Source organism: Ostrea edulis, chromosome 4, assembly GCF_947568905.1.
Source record: "Ostrea edulis chromosome 4, xbOstEdul1.1, whole genome shotgun sequence".
In the NCBI taxonomy this organism is placed as follows: Eukaryota; Metazoa; Mollusca; class Bivalvia; order Ostreida; family Ostreidae; genus Ostrea; species Ostrea edulis.
In genome coordinates this window covers 71,844,994-71,863,017 of record NC_079167.1, presented here as the reverse complement: position 1 = coordinate 71,863,017, position 18,024 = coordinate 71,844,994, and the positions used below count along the sequence as shown (strand labels likewise).

The 18,024-nt window shown below is 35.3% G+C and overlaps 2 protein-coding genes across 2 annotated transcripts in view; one reads left to right on the top strand and one right to left on the bottom strand.

The window, feature by feature from the left end:
• Positions 1-12,609, top strand: part of LOC125669987 (glutamate receptor ionotropic, NMDA 3A-like) — a 30,195-nt gene extending 17,586 nt beyond the window's left edge. Inside the window, exons 2-9 of the mRNA XM_048904869.2 lie at positions 7,192-7,781; positions 8,306-9,335; positions 9,661-9,794; positions 9,889-10,039; positions 10,142-10,432; positions 10,684-10,803; positions 10,956-11,032; positions 11,116-12,609. Of these exons, the coding sequence (XP_048760826.1) occupies positions 7,192-7,781; positions 8,306-9,335; positions 9,661-9,794; positions 9,889-10,039; positions 10,142-10,432; positions 10,684-10,803; positions 10,956-11,032; positions 11,116-12,061 (3,339 nt within the window). The 3' untranslated portion in view covers positions 12,062-12,609. The remainder of the gene's footprint in view (positions 1-7,191; positions 7,782-8,305; positions 9,336-9,660; positions 9,795-9,888; positions 10,040-10,141; positions 10,433-10,683; positions 10,804-10,955; positions 11,033-11,115) is intronic.
• Positions 12,610-13,466: 857 nt separating this feature from the next.
• LOC125669988 (uncharacterized) overlaps positions 13,467-18,024 on the bottom strand; it is a 28,034-nt gene continuing 23,476 nt past the window's right edge. The window contains exons 8-9 of the mRNA XM_048904870.2: positions 14,936-15,003; positions 13,467-14,719 (exon numbers count right to left, since the gene is read on the bottom strand). Coding sequence (XP_048760827.2) covers positions 13,906-14,719; positions 14,936-15,003 — 882 coding nt within the window. The 3' untranslated portion in view covers positions 13,467-13,905. The remainder of the gene's footprint in view (positions 14,720-14,935; positions 15,004-18,024) is intronic.

Sequence of the window (18,024 nt, the reverse complement as noted above, 5' to 3'; positions counted from 1 at the left end):
GGAATTTTCAGATATGATTAAACTGGAAAACCTCAAGAGTCTGAGTAGCTTATTTGGGTTAAATAGCTTTATAGTAAGTTAAATGAAAGGGAGCCTTACATAAGGCGTTTCTCTTTCAAACTGTTGATTTTGTGTCAGCTAATCAAAATCCATGGTTGCCATATTGGAATTCCCAACACTTGTTTGGAAGCTTTCTAGAGGAATATCAATGTCAAGTACAGCGACTTAGTGACATATTTGTAATTTTTAAAAAAAAAAAAAATGTTAAGTTTCATATTGTCTTAAACAAAATGTATGGATGCCTTAACGAAATCGGGTCACTCCAAATTTTGGGTCACTAGACAAAGTAAACTGGTTGACTCTTTACAAAGCATAACATAGCATATATAGTTCGGGCCTAATTTCTCTTTTCTTTTCTATAAAAAAATGTTTATTTTATTTTGATGTCCACCTCTCTTATATATGTGTGTTATTTTCAGAAAATTGTCGGTATTTTCTAAGATATGACTTCAGACTTTTCCCGACTTTTTAATTGAAATTTGTTATGTAATATGTAACTTTCAAGGATACATCATCGCTGAAAAAGTCAACCTTTGTTCGCGAAGCCACTCTGTACATTTGAAACAAGAAAACAAACAACAGCAGACAAAAAAGTTCTCCATTTTTGACGTCATGTTAAACGATTTATAATTTTTGAAAAAACCATATTCTAAAGATTTAGGTGAATTTTCGCGGGGTTTTTTCATGGGCCGAATTAGCCTAAACTATAGATAGTGTTTTTATATGTTTCCTGTTTCAGTAATATTAACCTTCTTAGTTGGTCAACAAGAAAAGGCAGTACAGAGTCTTAAATAGATTATCAGTAGAGTCTTAAATAGATTATCAGTAAAGTCTGAAATAGATTATCAGTAAAGTCTTAAATAGATTATCAGTAGAGTCTTAAATAGATTATCAGTAAAGTCTGAAATAAATTATCAGTGAAGTCTTAAATAGATTATCAGTGAAGTCTTGAATAGATTATCAGTAGTCTTAAATAGATAATCAGTAGAGTCTTAAATAGATTATTAGTAAAGTCTTAAATAGATTATCAGTAAAGTCTTAAATAGATTATCAGTAAAAAGTCTTAAATAGATTATCAGTAGAGTCTTAAATAAATTATCAGTAAAGTCTTAAATAGATTATCAGTAAAGTCTTAAATATATTATCAGTGGAGTCTTAAATAAATAATCAGTAGAGTCTTAAATAAATTATTAGTAAAGTCTTAAATAGATTATCAGTAGAGTCTTAAATAGATTATCAGTAGTCTTAAATAGATTATCAGTAAAGTCTTAAATAAATTATCAGTAAAGTCTTAAATAGATTATCAGTAAAAAGTCTTAAATAGATTATCAGTAGAGTCTTAAATAAATTATCAGTAAAGTCTTAAATAGATTATCAGTAAAGTCTTAAATAGATTATCAGTAGTCTTAAATAAATTATCAGTAAAGTCTTAAATAGATTATCAGTAGTCTTAAATAGATTATCAGTAAAGTCTTAAATAAATTATCAGTAAAGTCTTAAATAGATTATCAGTAAAAAGTCTTAAATAGATTATCAGTAGAGTCTTAAATAAATTATCAGTAAAGTCTTAAATAGATTATCAGTAAAGTCTTAAATATATTATCAGTGGAGTCTTAAATAAATAATCAGTAGAGTCTTAAATAAATTATTAGTAAAGTCTTAAATAGATTATCAGTAGAGTCTTAAATGGATTATCAATAAAGTCTTAAATAGATTATCAGTAGTCTTAAATAGATTATCAGTAAAGTCTTAAATAGATTATCAGTAGTCTTAAATAAATTATCAGTAAAGTCTTAAATAGATTATCAGTAGTCTTAAATAGATTATCAGTAAAGTCTTAAATATATTATCAGTGGAGTCTTAAATAAATAATCAATAAAGTCTTAAATAGACTATCAGTAAGGAGTTTTTAAAAATAGATTAGTAATTGAGTCTTCGATAGGCCTATTAGTAAAGAGTTTTACAAACGATCTCTAGTAACAAAATTATAAATTTAACTTTTCAGTCGCATTTTCAATTGTGAAACTACCTTATTATTTGATTATCTGTCCTATTGTATAGGGGTGCTCCATCACATTTTTCATTCCATGAATACATATGACACAATATGACCCGATATGATATGCAAATGGGTGAAACATATTTTGGTATTTAATAATTGAGATTTTTTAAAGTGTAAATCATACTCTGCGAAACATAAACTCTCGTCAGTATGTATGTATATGTATGTACGTAAGTATGTGTATGTATGTATGTATATACAATGCATGTGTGTATATATGTATGTACGTAAGTAAGTATGTGTATGTATGTATATATGTACAATGTGTGTGTGTATGTATGTACGTAAGAACGTGTGTATGTATGTAATATGTATACATGCTTGTATCCACCTTAGGAGAAATTAGATGCACTGGGATTGGTGCGCTTAATGTTTTTAAATTCATCCTTGTAATTGACACGTTTGTTTGGGGTTTTTTTCGTTGCAATTCATTGAAGTTCTTTTTAACAAGAAAATGTATATCTCTCATTCTCCATCAGATGTTGGTCAACGATGATTAGTTTTTTCGTGATAATGATCAAGTGACAGAGCTTGCCTGCGTATTGTTAACTGATTCCTTGTGTCCTTGGAATTGATCACATCTAGCCAAGTAATATTTCACATGTATGTATGGCAGGGTCATCGTAAGGTTAACATCATCACCAACAGAAAGTCTATCACAATTTTAAGTGGTATTGGCGGGAAATCCCGAGTTGATAAATTTGCACAGCTCATCGAAGCTTCATTATAATTAAAATGTCTATTAGAGGTATAAGCACGCGCTGCGAATCCCGACATTAACCACGATCAATGTCTCCATCAGTCATTGCCACAGAAGGAGGCTGAGCAGAGGGGAAAACACTCACACGACGCTGATTCGCGGAGTGATACCACGCAATAAGTCAAAGTAAATGGTGTATAATCGGCGTCTGAGGAGGGAACCAATTTAATTCTCCTCGTGAAAGTATTGGACATGCCAGAGACTTATTTATTTTCGCGGTCATTATTCATTTGACACCGGGCAATTGTGTTATTCTTGTTTATTGTCCATTACGATAGAGAGACCAATCTCTCGATATATTTTATGAATTCCCAGTGAAAGAGCCTTTATGTTGTACCATACTCCCGAGGGCATTGCCTGCCATAACCTCCAGATTCTTAAACACCCCTCTGTTATTCCGATAGTTGTAGATTTCATCTACACGTAGTGGTCTTAAAACAAAATTACCCCAAACTGTATTACAGATTATATGACCTCATTCCATCGCTTTGTGTGGTCAGTCATACACAATATTCCTTTAAACCATCGCTTTGTTGTCAATCACACAAATAATATTACTTTTAAAAACCATTGCTTTGTGGTCAATCATACACATGATATTACTTTAAACCATTGCTTTGTGGTCAATCACACAGATAATATTACTTTAAACCACTACTTTGTAGTCAATCATAGAGATATTCCTTTAAACCATCGCCTTTGTGTGGTCAATCACACAGATAATATTACTTTAAACCATCGCTAAATGCGGTTAAATATACATATTCTATGACTTAAACTATCGCTTTGTGATCAAATGACTTTAAACGATTGTTTTGCCATCACACACACAAATCAAACGTTTTGCGGTCAATCACACAGATAATATTACTTTACACTATTGTTTTGTGGTCAATCATACAGATAATATTACTTTACACTATTGTTTTGCGGTTAATCATACAGATAATATTACTTTACACTATTGTTTTGCGGTCAATCATACAGATAATATTATTTTGTACACTGCTCTATCTTTGCAGTCATTTATACAGATCCAGTTGCTTCAATATATCTCATTGCGGTCAAACACACAAATCAAATCACTTAAAACTTTCATTTGCTCGAAATCATACATACCAAATTACCCCAAATTATCATTTGCGATCAATCAAACAGACTACATTGCTTTAAACTATTGCTTTGCGGTCAATCGTTTAGATCGAATTACTACTATCGCTTATGTTGTTGGTGAGATGGCTTTACTCGAAGTCGCACTCTCCAAATTATTAATTTTATAGCTGTATCAATTATAGTACATGTACATATAAAGGTAACACAATATCATGTGAATTTGAACTAAGCGCCCCCCCCCCCCCCCCCCCCCTCTTAAAATCGGATTCGTAGAATATGATAGGGTGGTGAAGGTAGTGGCTGGCATTCCACTTTTTTGACGTCCATTTCCGGAATGTTACTTTTACATGCAAATTTAGATATTCTTATATACAAAGCCAGATATATTGGCTTACCCCCCCCCCCCAATCTTTTGTAAACGTATGTGAAGTAGGCGCCCAGTACAAATTTTGCTTATTCAATTAAACAATAAAATGTGTATTCAGTATTTTTGTTAAATTTTCAATATGGAATCTTCAATATGCTTGGATTTTTATTACCTGTGGAATACTCAATACCTGTTGAATTTTCAATACTTGTGAAAACTTTAATTCTCTTAGAATATTTAATATCCGTGGAATCTTGAATACCTGACGACCGTCTCCATATGAGTGAAAGATTCTCGAGAGGGACGTTAAACAATACACAATCAATCAATACCTGTCGAATTTTCATTACCTGTGAAAACTTTAGTTCTTTTAAAATCTTTAATATCTGTGGAATTCCAATACCTTCAGACTTTTCAATACTTGTGGAATTTCAGTACCTGGGAAATCTTAGTTCCCTTAAAATCTTCAATATCTGGAATTTTCAATACCTGTGAAATCTTTAGTTCCCTTAGAATATTCAATATCTGGAATTTTCAATACCTGTGAAATCTTTAGTTCCCTTAGAATATTCAATATCTGGAATTTTCAATACCTGTGAAATTTTCAGTTCCCTTACAATCTTCAATATCTGGAATTTTCAATACCTGTGAAATCTTTAGTTCCATTACAATCTTCATTACTATGGGATGTTTTAGAACCTGTGGAATATTCAGTGCCTGTGTAATTTTCTATATTTTTGGAATTTTCAATACATATGGAATTTTCAATATCTGTGAGATCTTCAATAGTTCTGGAGTATACCTTGGAATCTTTAATGTCTGTAGAATTTCTATACCCGTGAAATTTTCAATACCTGTAGATTTGATAATACCATTGAAATTCTCAGTGCCTAAGGAAATTTTATGCCAGAAATTTTGGGAACGATTTTTTTAATATTAAATCATGCTTCTCCACAGTAATATCATACAGATCGAAGATGCACTGATAAGAATTTTAACCATTAATAGTATCTAGGCTTAATTTATCGTCATATCGTCTGTCGTATTTTTGTCCATATTGTTTGTCCTGTTCTGTTCTAGTTTCATCAGATTTCATCTATTTCGAAGACCAGATTTTCCTTTAATGACGAGAAATTTAGATATAATTGATGAGTTGATGGACAAGAGGACAGATTGATATCAGCCATATTCCAGAGTTCTGTCTGAGCCGGTTTATCCCCCAACAAGGGCCGCTTACGCTTCTAACAAATCAAATATAAACTTATTGAATTTGATCACGTAATAAAGATGCTCCAAAGTTTCTGTCACCCAGAGAAATTCAGACTCTCTGTCACCCAGAGAAATTTCAGACTTTCTGTCACCTAGATAAATTTAGACTTTCTGTCTTTCCTTTTCCGTAATGATACATATACACGAGAAAGACGTTTTTGGTTTAATGCTGACTGAAAATTAGATTATTTTTAATTTAGTCTGAATTAATCATGACGCCCAGATATCTTTGATTCAAGAACAGAAGTGATCTCGGGCATTCGGATTCCCCTAGGGACCACGACGCAGATTTTTTATGGCTTTCGTTATCAATAAGACATAAACACATGTGGATGACGAAGAGAAGGAACATCTTTCTGTCATTCGGAAATCTGCATTCGGCAAGCAATTACCAAATGTGCAGATTTCAATACAGTAACTGAAAAAGCGGTAGTGCTAGTTTCCCTAATCGCATACTGCATTGTGAGGCCGCTAACCTTTAAATATTTACATTTACTGAACCTCTTTTAAAATTGACATTGTTTTCATCACAGACAATGAATACATGTTTGTTGCAAACTAGTTGGTTCCGGTTTTTAGTTACCATCGTCCGCGTAATCATGACCAAATATTTACATTCACTGAATCTTTTCCCTTTAGGCTTGCATTTCTTTTGAAATTGCTTTCATCATAGACAATGAAAACATGTTTGTTGCAAACTGGTTCGATCAGGTTTTTTTTAGTATCATCTGTCCGCGTAATTATAACCAAGTATGGAGCGTCGTCAAGGTCAAAAGTTGCATTGGCTAGAACAGTAATGGAATGATCAACGGTATGGTATTTCAGTACTTAAATCTAGTTTATATATTGAATATATATATATATATATATATATATATATATATATATATATATGAAAATATAAACAATAAAATGTCTTTCTTTGTTGTCTTCGTAACCGGGAAGTCGTGAGTTCGAGCCCCGCTCGTCAAACCGAAGACGTTAAAATAGGTAGTGATTGCTCCTTCGCCAAAGGCTCGGTATTTAGAAGTGAGAATCATCGGTCTTTCGGATATGACCATAAAACGGATGTTTCGTGTCGCGGCAGGCGTTGGCACGATAAAGAACCTTCACTGCTAGGACCCTGAGCGCTAAGTATACATGTAGGTCTAAATGTGGTACTTAACCTACAGCTGGTGACGTTTCAATCTGAGTGTAAAATTCTCGACGGGACGTAAAAGAAATCAATCAATCTTTGTTGTTTTATCGGGTGATAAAGGTAGCTAACATTACAGAAAAAAATTTCATAACCCACTTACGCGGGTTGTGATTTTTTTCTGCAATGATAGCTACCTTCACCACCCGACAAAACAAAACAGAAAACATCTTACTCTCTAAATGTTCAAATGTTCCTCTGAAATCCTATAAAAATGCAGCAATTTTCTTTTGCAAAACGTGTGAAAGTTGCTTTGCTTTGAATTGTTATATAAGGTAGAATTCGGAATCCATTTAAGTTCCTTTACTGAGATTGTTCATAGTTTTTTTTTATTTCCTCTTAACATCTGCCATTTGTTTTTACAGACACAAAAAGACCATCTGTTGATACTAGGTCATTCGTATCAGGAAACAGCCCGGGCAGTTTTGACCTTCTTCAAGCAGAATTTTTGGTTCAAATTCCTGGTCATTGTGGAAGAGGGGGCGCTTCACGACAGATTCTTCGATGAAATAATATCTCAGAACCACACAGAGCTTTGGAATATATCTCTACTGATCGTCAGAAAGACGGTTGCTCCCGAGGTGTTACAAATGCAAATATGCGGAGTTATAAAAGAAAATATGATCGTTCTTCTCCACACGGATCCTGTCATGGCAATGGCAGTTTTTTCCTCACTTCCATGTCCAAATCCATACCAATCCAATAAAATTATGTGGTTTGTTACCGAAAAGGGTTATACCCAAAATGCATCTTTGATAAAGTTTTACCCACCAGGTTCTCTTGTGTTAGTGCCGAACTGTGTGACGTCATTAGATGACGTGATAACAGACAGTGTTTCGTATTTAAACTCCGTCATTCAAACAGCCTTTCCTGAATATATTTTGCTAAATGGTATTCAGAAAACCTGCTTCAACGCATCGCATCGTAACCAGGCAATAGAGAAGAGACTATATAGGTAATCTAGTGGTGCAACTTCGTTAAAATGGCGAAATGTTATCATGGTTATGTAGTATTATTTGATGCATCAGTTGATACAACCAAACTGAATAGACCAAGAGATAGATGGTGATCGGAAATGTGGGTTTTTTTTCTTAAATCAGAAATCACATCTATGACGCTCATTCATTTATCTTTCCAAATCAGTGGCAGGATCAGGTCTCTAGAGACCGATCATAACCAACGCATCTCCGCAGAGCCCGATGATAAATTGTCTATTTAATAAACAAATCAAGATAATCAAACACGAGAGCGCCATACTTTTCCAAACCGAAGCCAAGCGTCAAATAACAGTAGTCACTCTATGATGTGTGCTGGGCTCATCTCTGTAAAGTATCATTACGTTAAAAGTGAATATTATATAGTGCATGAAACACGTTTGATTGGTAGATTAGTTTTAAGGGGGGGGGGGGGATCTGACGATCAATTATATACAAATATTTTTTCCATACCAAATTGTATCTTTAATTTGATTTTTTATAGACATTTTAGGACCTCCAAGTTTCAAGGGTTTTCCATCAATTTTGAGTTCAATTCGGATGGTTACCTTGCGAATCAAAACTTCAAAATAAAGACACTGAAAGTCGACGGAGGTAGATCTGTATGGGAGGAAATTGGCTACGTCCGCGGGGAGAAAGTACGTCCACACGGAATCCTTTGGCCTTTGGAACCAGTCTTGGATCTTCGAAATGACCGTGTTCGATACCGCGTGGTGACCAATCCCGTCAAGCCTTTTGTAATGGTGGAGGACGGTGTAGAGGACGCTCATCAATGCGTTCAAAGCACACGCTGTATCAAAATTCTTGTATCTGATAAGAATGAGACTTTGGATATCATCCAGAATTATGAAAATAACAAGGTGACAACTGGGTACGAGCTGAAATGTTGTCGCGGGTTCGCCATAGATCTTCTAAACAAACTGGCATCCGATCTTGAATTTGAGTATGTGTTGTATATTGTCCATGATACGACTTATGGGAAAGAAATCAACGGGTCATGGAACGGGATGGTGCGGGATCTGACCAATGGCCTTGCTCATATGGCAATAGCGGCGTTCAGTATCACCGGAAATAGACTGCGCGCAATTGACTTCTCCTATCCGTATTATTTTTCACGCTTCACTGTTCTATACACACAGCAGAGTCAGAAGACATACATGTATGCATTCCTCGAACCATTTTCACCAGAAGTTTGGGGTACAATCTTTATTAGTGCCAGTATATCTGCAGTGGGCATGTCAGTGTTTGAATGGAACAGTCCATTCGGGTTGAATCCCTGGGGCAGGAAGCGGAAGCAGAATTACACCCTGGGATCGGCGATGACAATGGTCTATTCCTTGCTGTTCGGACATACGGTCAGTACGAAATCTCCAAAGTCATGGCCGAGTAAGGTGCTCCAGAATTTTTGGGCATCTGCCTGTATTTTTATCATCGCAAGCTACACGGCCAACTTGGCCGCATTCCTCGCTGGAAAACACAGCGGGATTGACTACAACAGCGTTTTTGACTCCAGAGTGAGTATTAGAATTAAACAATTGGAGATTATAGGACATTGACCCGTTAGCATATAGGAATTTGTCATCGGAATCTAGGTTCAAGAATCTTAACAAGCCTTAAAGTTTACTTAGATATTTTCTGGCAGTGAACAAATTCACTTAAGGCAGTATTTCATGGAATTGACTTAAGTATGCCTTGTGACTGAGGAATACCAAAAAAGTTTCCAATCGTTAAATCATTTTCATAACTTCATATGCAGTCGTGTTTATACGCGAGGAAAATGAATGCAGTATGCTTGATTTGTCAGTTTCAGATATTGAATTTGATTTTCTTTAATTTCAGCTAATGGAAATCAGAGTAGGAGTTCTCGGAGGAAGCGCAGTGGAGGCCCTGACAAGCAACATCAACAAAGCGCTTTACCACAGGAGTCAAAAGTACCTAGTACCCACGACAAACGATGCCATTAATTTGTTGATGTAGGTGTGAATATTACACTATCTAAGCAGGATTACAAACTCGGGGCGTTCTGGTAGAAATACTGAACATGTGCTAACTATTCTGTTCTTGTAGAAATGGTCAAATTGACGCCTACCTGGGAGATTACCCCATCCTCGACTACGCTCGTGTGAAGCTGGACCCGACCTGCAACCTTTACATCGTCCCGCAATCTTTTGGTGAGGATGAGTATGGAATAGGTTTCCCTAAAGGTTCTCCGCTTCAGGTTAGGACACTCCAACTCTGACTTTCTGTTTTAAGATTACTTGTCTTTCGAGTGTCAAAACGGTTTGTATAGTTATGTGTGGTATCATTTTTACTTTACAAGAAACCAGTATCAGAGAAAATTCGGCATTACCATGAGTCTGGTTATCTGGAGAATTTGATTGACATCCACTTTGACGAGGAGAAATGTTTCAACCAGGGCATTAACCAACAGAGATTCAGCCTGACCGTCTTCCACCACAGCGGGCTTTTTGCACTCCTGTCAATCGCAATCGTATGTTGCATTATTTTGGTCCTTGTAGAACACCTAGTCTTCAAGTTCCTCCTACCTGTGTGTCGCAAACAACCAGATGACAGTTTCTGGAAAAGCCTCAATATCATGTTTTTTAGTCAGGTTTGAGAAACTTCCAATCCATATTTTCGTAATAAAGACACATTCGTATAATGAATAAAAGATTCCATATGTACTTCAGGCCAGTAATATGGACCCTATGGAGAATTCTATACTTACCTTTAATAATAAATAATTCTGTGCTTTCATCGGCATGCATACAATCATAACACACATAACTGAAATGTCTCTAAATATCCTAAATTAGACTATCTCAATATGAATTTTTAAAATCTAATCATGTTGTTCTACAGCGCCTGCATCGCTGCATTAACAGCGCTGTTCTGATTTCCGCTCAGGAGTCCGCCAAGGAGATGTTGGGAATAGTTAAAAAGGGCGACTTCTCCAAACTCTTTATGAAGAGCACCATCAGAGTACGTTACACTGGCTCTAAGCGTGTGATTGTTTTTAAAAGTGATTTTATCGGACAGGGCATTCAATCATATTAGCCAGTACGTCAACTGCTTGTTAGAAATAGAGAACAATCGATTTGTTTCATCGATTGGTCTGGTTCTTTACTTTTCAGAAAAACAGGCTGGCAGATATGGCAAAAACCAAGAGAATTAATCGAAATTTTCTGGACATCGTGGAGAAAGCTAAATGGTAATGAATTTCTACAAATTCAAATTAATGGAACTAGGAAGTCATCATAAAAAGTTTCTGTATTAGGTATATGTTTATTGTAGGGTGAACGACATGAAATCCACCAGTTTAATTCATGACGACTCACCCAATGAGCCTGTTGATATCACAAGACTTTCACTTCGTAACCTCAGCAATTGTGTCAACCTCGAGGCTCTGCGATCGCAATGCCAGAGCCCAATGCCAAAAGTGGACTCTGTTAGAAGTTATGATGACAGCAAAGAGTGCAGTGATAGTGGGAAAGAAGATATGACGACACCTTCCGGTTTGGAGAGCATTAGTGAGATTGGGACGTCTGATAGCAAATACGATATGTGGTATGTTCCCGGCAAACTTGCAGCAGACGATCACCCGCAGTGCGATAAGGCAGAGTGCAGTGATGTTGAATCGTATTATGAAAGACAATTTAACTCGGCACTATGTTCTTTCAACAGAAGTGAATCAAACTGCAGTAGTGATACGTACAAGGACGAAGCTTTAGGTGCCTGTCATGGCGGAGACAGAGAAATAACATTTTGTGAAGTGCCATCTCCATTTACAGAACGTACGCCATCTGATTACAATAACTTGGGTGCATTTTCTGTAAACGAAACAGCTGACCTTGATGATGACCGATGCAATGACTGTATCAGTGAAGAGACAGGGCTGTTAAAGTGGAATGAAGAGAGAGAAAATTCGAGTCAAAGATTGAAACGTACTGCAGACAATGAAATATTAACACATTCTATGCAATATTCACAAACAGATCTCAATAACTTAAAAACTCAGGGCGTTCGTGCACTGAACGTCTCCACAGCACATTCTCCGAATGTCGATCACTTGAACAAAGAGGAGTTACTTAGTTTGTGGAAGTCTTCAGAATTACAGTTAAATTTTTTATTGCAGAACACGTTAAGGGAAAATATAGACCTCAAAAAGACTGTATCAAAACTACGTAGGCGATCTAAAACGGACAAGGGAAGCAGAAATCATTCTGAAAAGGGAACATAACACGAAGATCTTCCCGAAAATTTGCTCAATATCATTGTTATATTGTTATTTTATGTTAAAGAGTCATAATTTAAAACGAAAGAAAACCCCCCACATGTGATGAAGAATTTAGAGAAGACGGAATAAGGTCAGAGGTTATGAGTCAAAATTACATTGTCGTTTAGTAGGGAATAAATGTCATAGGTCTAACTTCATGATCAAGAAATATGGCACATAGTATGGTATGTATATTTCTACACGAGGAACGTTGGGTTTAACCGAAAGTTTATAAAAACCCCTAAAATATTACCCTATTTTCCGTATACAGCAAAAACCTCTTAATTGAGTAGTTTTTGTATGTTTACCTGCTAATTTCAAGATACTAATAATTATGCCTGATGGACATTTTTCTACAATTTAATTCAACGTAATTAACTACAATATTTTTGGTTAAGAAAAGAAAGTTATGATACAATTTGAATTCTGACATATCTCCTGATAGACGGTTCTATAATTTAGTGATAATCGTGTTACTACTCTTTAACGTTTATTAAAGCTGCACAGTCCGATGTTCACATGTTATTTTTTTTCAAAGTGTACCGAATTACCTTAATGCAGCTGAATCCGTTATTTAAAAGTTATTAACTTTCCCTTAATTACATGCATGAAAATATTTGCATGTAAAAGAAAACAATGAGATTTTTTAAAAAGTAGATGTAGTGGGGGACCCATTCAAACATTTGCCGATTGTGGTGAGAGCTCCTGCGCATCATATTCGATTCGATTCAAATAGTTAAGCATGGAATACAGTTATACAGATATATCATTTCCACTTAATTTTTTCTGTTGTCACTCGTTGTTCAAACATATGGTCTGTTCTTTTATGACTGATGTAATCTCTCGCCGATTCGAAGCCACGTCTGACTATGCGTCCATAAATAGCCCCACGTGTATGAGGGGAATCCCGACATGACGTATCAACCCACGTAACTGTCTAAATTTATGCTTGAAAGAGCGTAAAAGAACGAAGATATCTAATGGGAATTACTAAGGTATTTCATATGTTTATTTCTCTTAACAAAACCGTAACAAAATTCACAGCTTTACACAGATAAATCTGAACTGGGCATGTGACTGTCACTTGATTTATCTTCTGAATACTGTATATAGTATGCATTGGAAATGACCACGTAAACGTTGATTGTAAATATCACATAGCCTCATATATACGTACACTGTACGTGCGATGATTTTAAAACAGTTTTACAAGGTGGCCAAAATCTGTTGAAAGTCGGACCATACAGCTTTTATCCTTTCAATCTTTAAAAAAAAACCATAATGATTGTCGTGTCTTCTGCAGAATCAGAAGCAGCATGAACTGCACGCCTGTCAGTTCTGATCCCCTCAACACACCATCACAAAGAAGTGTAAGTAATGTCATAAGAATTTTGTAACAATTGTTGGTATAGACAATAAATATAATTGCCATCGAGCTAATAAATCATACATAGAGCTGACTTCAGCTGCTTTATCGGGGGAGTTGACTGTATCACTGGAAGAAACTGTTTTGCATAAACCATATACAGCATTCCCTTATCACTGCAATAAAAACACATATATACAGAAATCTCTTATCACTGCAATAAAAAAAAACCCTCCCAATATTCTTACACTGAATCAAGCTATTGCAAAATGTGATCATCTTCATAAAACAACCCTATCACAAGAATCTACTCCCCTCTCGTAGGGAAAGGCATAGGCATGCAAACATGTCAAGTAGTAATTAAAATAGCCGATAACAGGGAATTAGGGACAACAAGATAACGATGTCAATGTTTGGATGTTTGTTATGATTATGACGTCATTTACAGCTGAGTTGCTGTTATATGGGTGGTTTCTTTCTCCGGCACCTCCTCCTCGGGTACCGTTTCCGACACCTCAACGACCCGGAGAAGTCGCTTTAAGTGGGCGTTTTCCTGTGTTACTCTGTTTAAACTGGTCTGTAATTCTATCTCGGACTTTTTCCACAGAACCATTAAGTCTTCCTTTGAGAGAACGTCCACTGCACTGTCGTCAAACACGGAGTCCGAATGCCGACGAGTGGCCATGGCATGACTGCGAATGGATGATTTCAGGCGATTGTCTTTTAGAGATTTTCCATAAAATGTGAACGCTCTACCAATATTGCCTCGTTTTGATTTGTGAATAAGTTTTGTTCTGTCAGGTCGTTCTGTTCTCTCCTGCATTTCTATCTCGTCTATTTCACATGAACTTTGTTTCCTTTCTTCTTTCGTTGGACTGTTTTGAAAGTTAGGACATGATTTATTCCGTTTATACGAAGAACTTAAACCCCTTACAATTGAATCCGAACAAAAGCGAACACGAGGTTTACGGCGTACATATTGACCTGACATGACCTTTAGCGACCTTGTTCGGGTTGTCTCGGGACATGGCTGCTGCATTTGTCTTTGATTATTAATTGGCACTTCTGAAACATTTGTCACCATGTCTTTTATATCTTCCACTGAAATTTGCAGATCTTGTTCGTCACCCGTGACGTAATCACTCACGTCATCACTCACTTCACTGAGCGAGTCATCCCCGCTTCCTTTTTCTTTGATGGAGTATAGATTGCCAGATGATGTCGTAGCGAAAATTTGTGATTCTGCCTTTTTGGATCTGCGTAAAAAAAATTCTGTTACAAAAAGAAACTGAGTCAAAAAGGAAAAAGTCAATATTTCGCACAAATTGGTGTGATAAAGTTGTTTTATTAGCAAAAGCAGCTCTCGGATTCAGATGATAAAGCCAAATGGTTAACTGATTATAAGCAAAGTTTTGTTTTCCGATGATAAATACAAACGAAGAGGAAGAGCGAATCTTAGGATATGAACCTACCTGATCAAATTGTCTGTGATGTCAATCAGTCGCAGTCCTTTCGGGAATCCCTTCCGCTGCACTCTCCCCTGTGTGGGGGGAAATAATTACAGAAAAATGTCATTCACGCAATGCATTGTTTATGTATTCATTGCCGTAATGTCAATTTAGTATCTAAGTACGGTCCGCAGTCTCTACACGCACATTACTGATTAACACCACAAAGAGTCTACCATATTTTTCATATAACACCACATGAATCTTATATGAGTCATACAGTACAGCCCTCGGAAAACACACATACATGCAAGAAAAATTACTTAAGAATTTTTAGCAATTGCAAATTTGTTTACAACATATACAGCTGTTACTTTAATTGCATCATGTACGACTAGAAAATATATGTGAATAGAAAAAACATATTATGATTACATCTTTCATGATGTTTTTTATTACGTTATTATATTTTAAAAGCATCATTTGGATTTGTAAAGCGAACGTGTTTTGGGGGAACAGTCAATTTACATTGCAAGGTTCAAACATTTATAGTGTACCAACGATTCAGTGATATAATTCTAAACAAAACAGATGCATTTTCTAGTACTGTACGTCCGGATTTCGTGTTAGTTTGTAATCTATCAGAGAAATGTTGAAATTTACATCTGAAGCGACTGCCTGCGAGTTTCATTCAGGATGAGCGAGTCAATTTCAAACACACTACTGTCGACCCTATAGAGCAAAGCAATTAAAAACAATAGGCCCATGGACCACATCGCTCACCTGAGTCACCTTGGTCCTGCCATTGTTCAGATGTTGTGAATTTTAAACTTTTTTTTTACCAATTGTATTTTCATGAAAATGTTTGACCCCAAACATAGCCCCAGAGGATCATAACATAATTGAAAATGAATTCACATAACACAGAAATGCCTCAACACTAAACTGACTGGCACAATCTTGCTGTTCTGGATAAGACCAAGGTATGATGCTAAAAACATTCCCATAAGAAATGTATATATATATATATATATATATATATATATATATATATATATATATATATACATTGTATATGAAAGCTTTATCTTAAATAGTTGAGGAGATATTGAATAGGTCATATTTTGAACAAAAGTAGTTCAAACTTCCAGGACAGGGTCACAAGGTCAAACACTCAAGTAAAATACGGTCTTGCAATAAAAATCTATATACAAATATATAAAAATAGTCTAGGAGATAGTCTTTAATGTAATTTCACCCCTCTAGAATTAAGGTTCAATCTTATATTTTATTTTTGATTCTTCAAATAATATATCTTAGTAACAAAACAAAACAAAAAATAAGATAAGTATGTTGCGGTATTGATATTTTTTCTATCAAATAGCACACATGTATCTGTATCAACGTAAAAAAAAAAATATTCTTAAACAGCATTATCAAAATTTCACAAAAACTGGTTGAAACGATATGATATTATTCATAACAATTTCTTGAAATTGTTTCATTAAAAATATACGAAATGTTTGTGAAAAGTCAAGGAAATCTATCGTATAATGGACTTGATAGAAATTTTAATGAAAACATAGTTATTGCGCTTTGGATTCGATATTTTGAAACATATAATTGATTGTTCAAATATATAATATAGACTTTTGAAATATTTTATGGTTAACAAGATTTTGTGCAATAATTATTGAAAAAGACTTCAACAAAATTTATGTTTCCTGACATACATAGATCTTATTAATTAAATATTTGTAAAATCGTATGATGTCACAGGAGGGTGGAACTACATTAAAGGGAAAGGCAGTCCTAACCACATTGTTGCTTTTATGAATAAGTATTACTTACTGATATCATAAATGACAGTCTTTAACAACAAAAATCCTTGCTTAACAATTAAATCAATATTAATCTATCAATTATTTTGAACGTCACACCGTCGGTTCCGATTTATTTCATCAGCAGCACTGTAAACATGACAAGTCACGAATAGTTAAGTTTGGAGCTGTATAAATTTGAGTCTGTGCTATCGCAAGAAGAAATCGAGAAAAGAAGACGTTCAATCGAGTCGCCGAACAGGCAGAAGGTACACGTTTCTTCATACAAATGTCTCGAACCTCAACTTCTCATTATGCAAATGACGGATCCACAGTTTACATAGTCTTTTCTTTTCAGACGACTTGGTTGGGTCAGAAATAAATAAAAAACAAAACAAAACAAAAAAAACAAAAAAAACCAATCAACAACCTTTTCACATCTCCCCTTAGCATTAGTCCATTTAACAGCTTGACAGGAAGGTATCAACATTTTTATTCGCAAAATATACCACATGCACATCTTTGGTGACTTCATTTCATCAAAACCGGAACAGGCGGTGTGACGTCAAAATTATTGAATTTTGTGGTCTTGAATATAAAAGAGAGTTCCACATTATGGCAGCCTATAGATGGCGGGAATTATCATATAATTAATCCTATAATTTAATATGTAAATGTTTTTGGGTTGCCTTCCCAAATATGTGAATGGATGAAATATAAGTATGAAATAAAAGGTATTGTCATAAAAAAAATTATATACAAAATATGAAAGATATTGAATAGGTCAGAGTTGGACCAACTCCCAGGTCAAGGTCAAACTTCACAGAATAAGGTCTTGTCATGTAGAATCTATATACAAACAAGAGGCCCATGGGCCGCATCGCTCACATGAGTCACCTTGGCCAGTATTCAATGATTTTCCCTACATATTCGCATGTAAAACTTCGATTCCTATTGTGGCCCAACCTAGCCCCGGGGGCATGGTTTTTATAAACTTGAATCTGCACTATGTCAGAAATCTTTCATGTAAAGGTAAACTTTTCTAGCCCAGTGGTTTAAAATGTGAAAAGTTTTCGACAACGACGACGCCAATGACAACGACGACGGACAAATTTCAATCAGAAAAACTCACTTAAACCTTCGGCTCAGATGAGCTAGAAATAAAAGCCCCACCTAATATAGCTCCAGATAAATTTGATAGGTTTTATTTTCTTAAAAGTAAGTCAAATTCCGAGTTCAAGGTCACAAATCATGAAATTAACTGTCATGCCATGAGAATATACATACAAAATA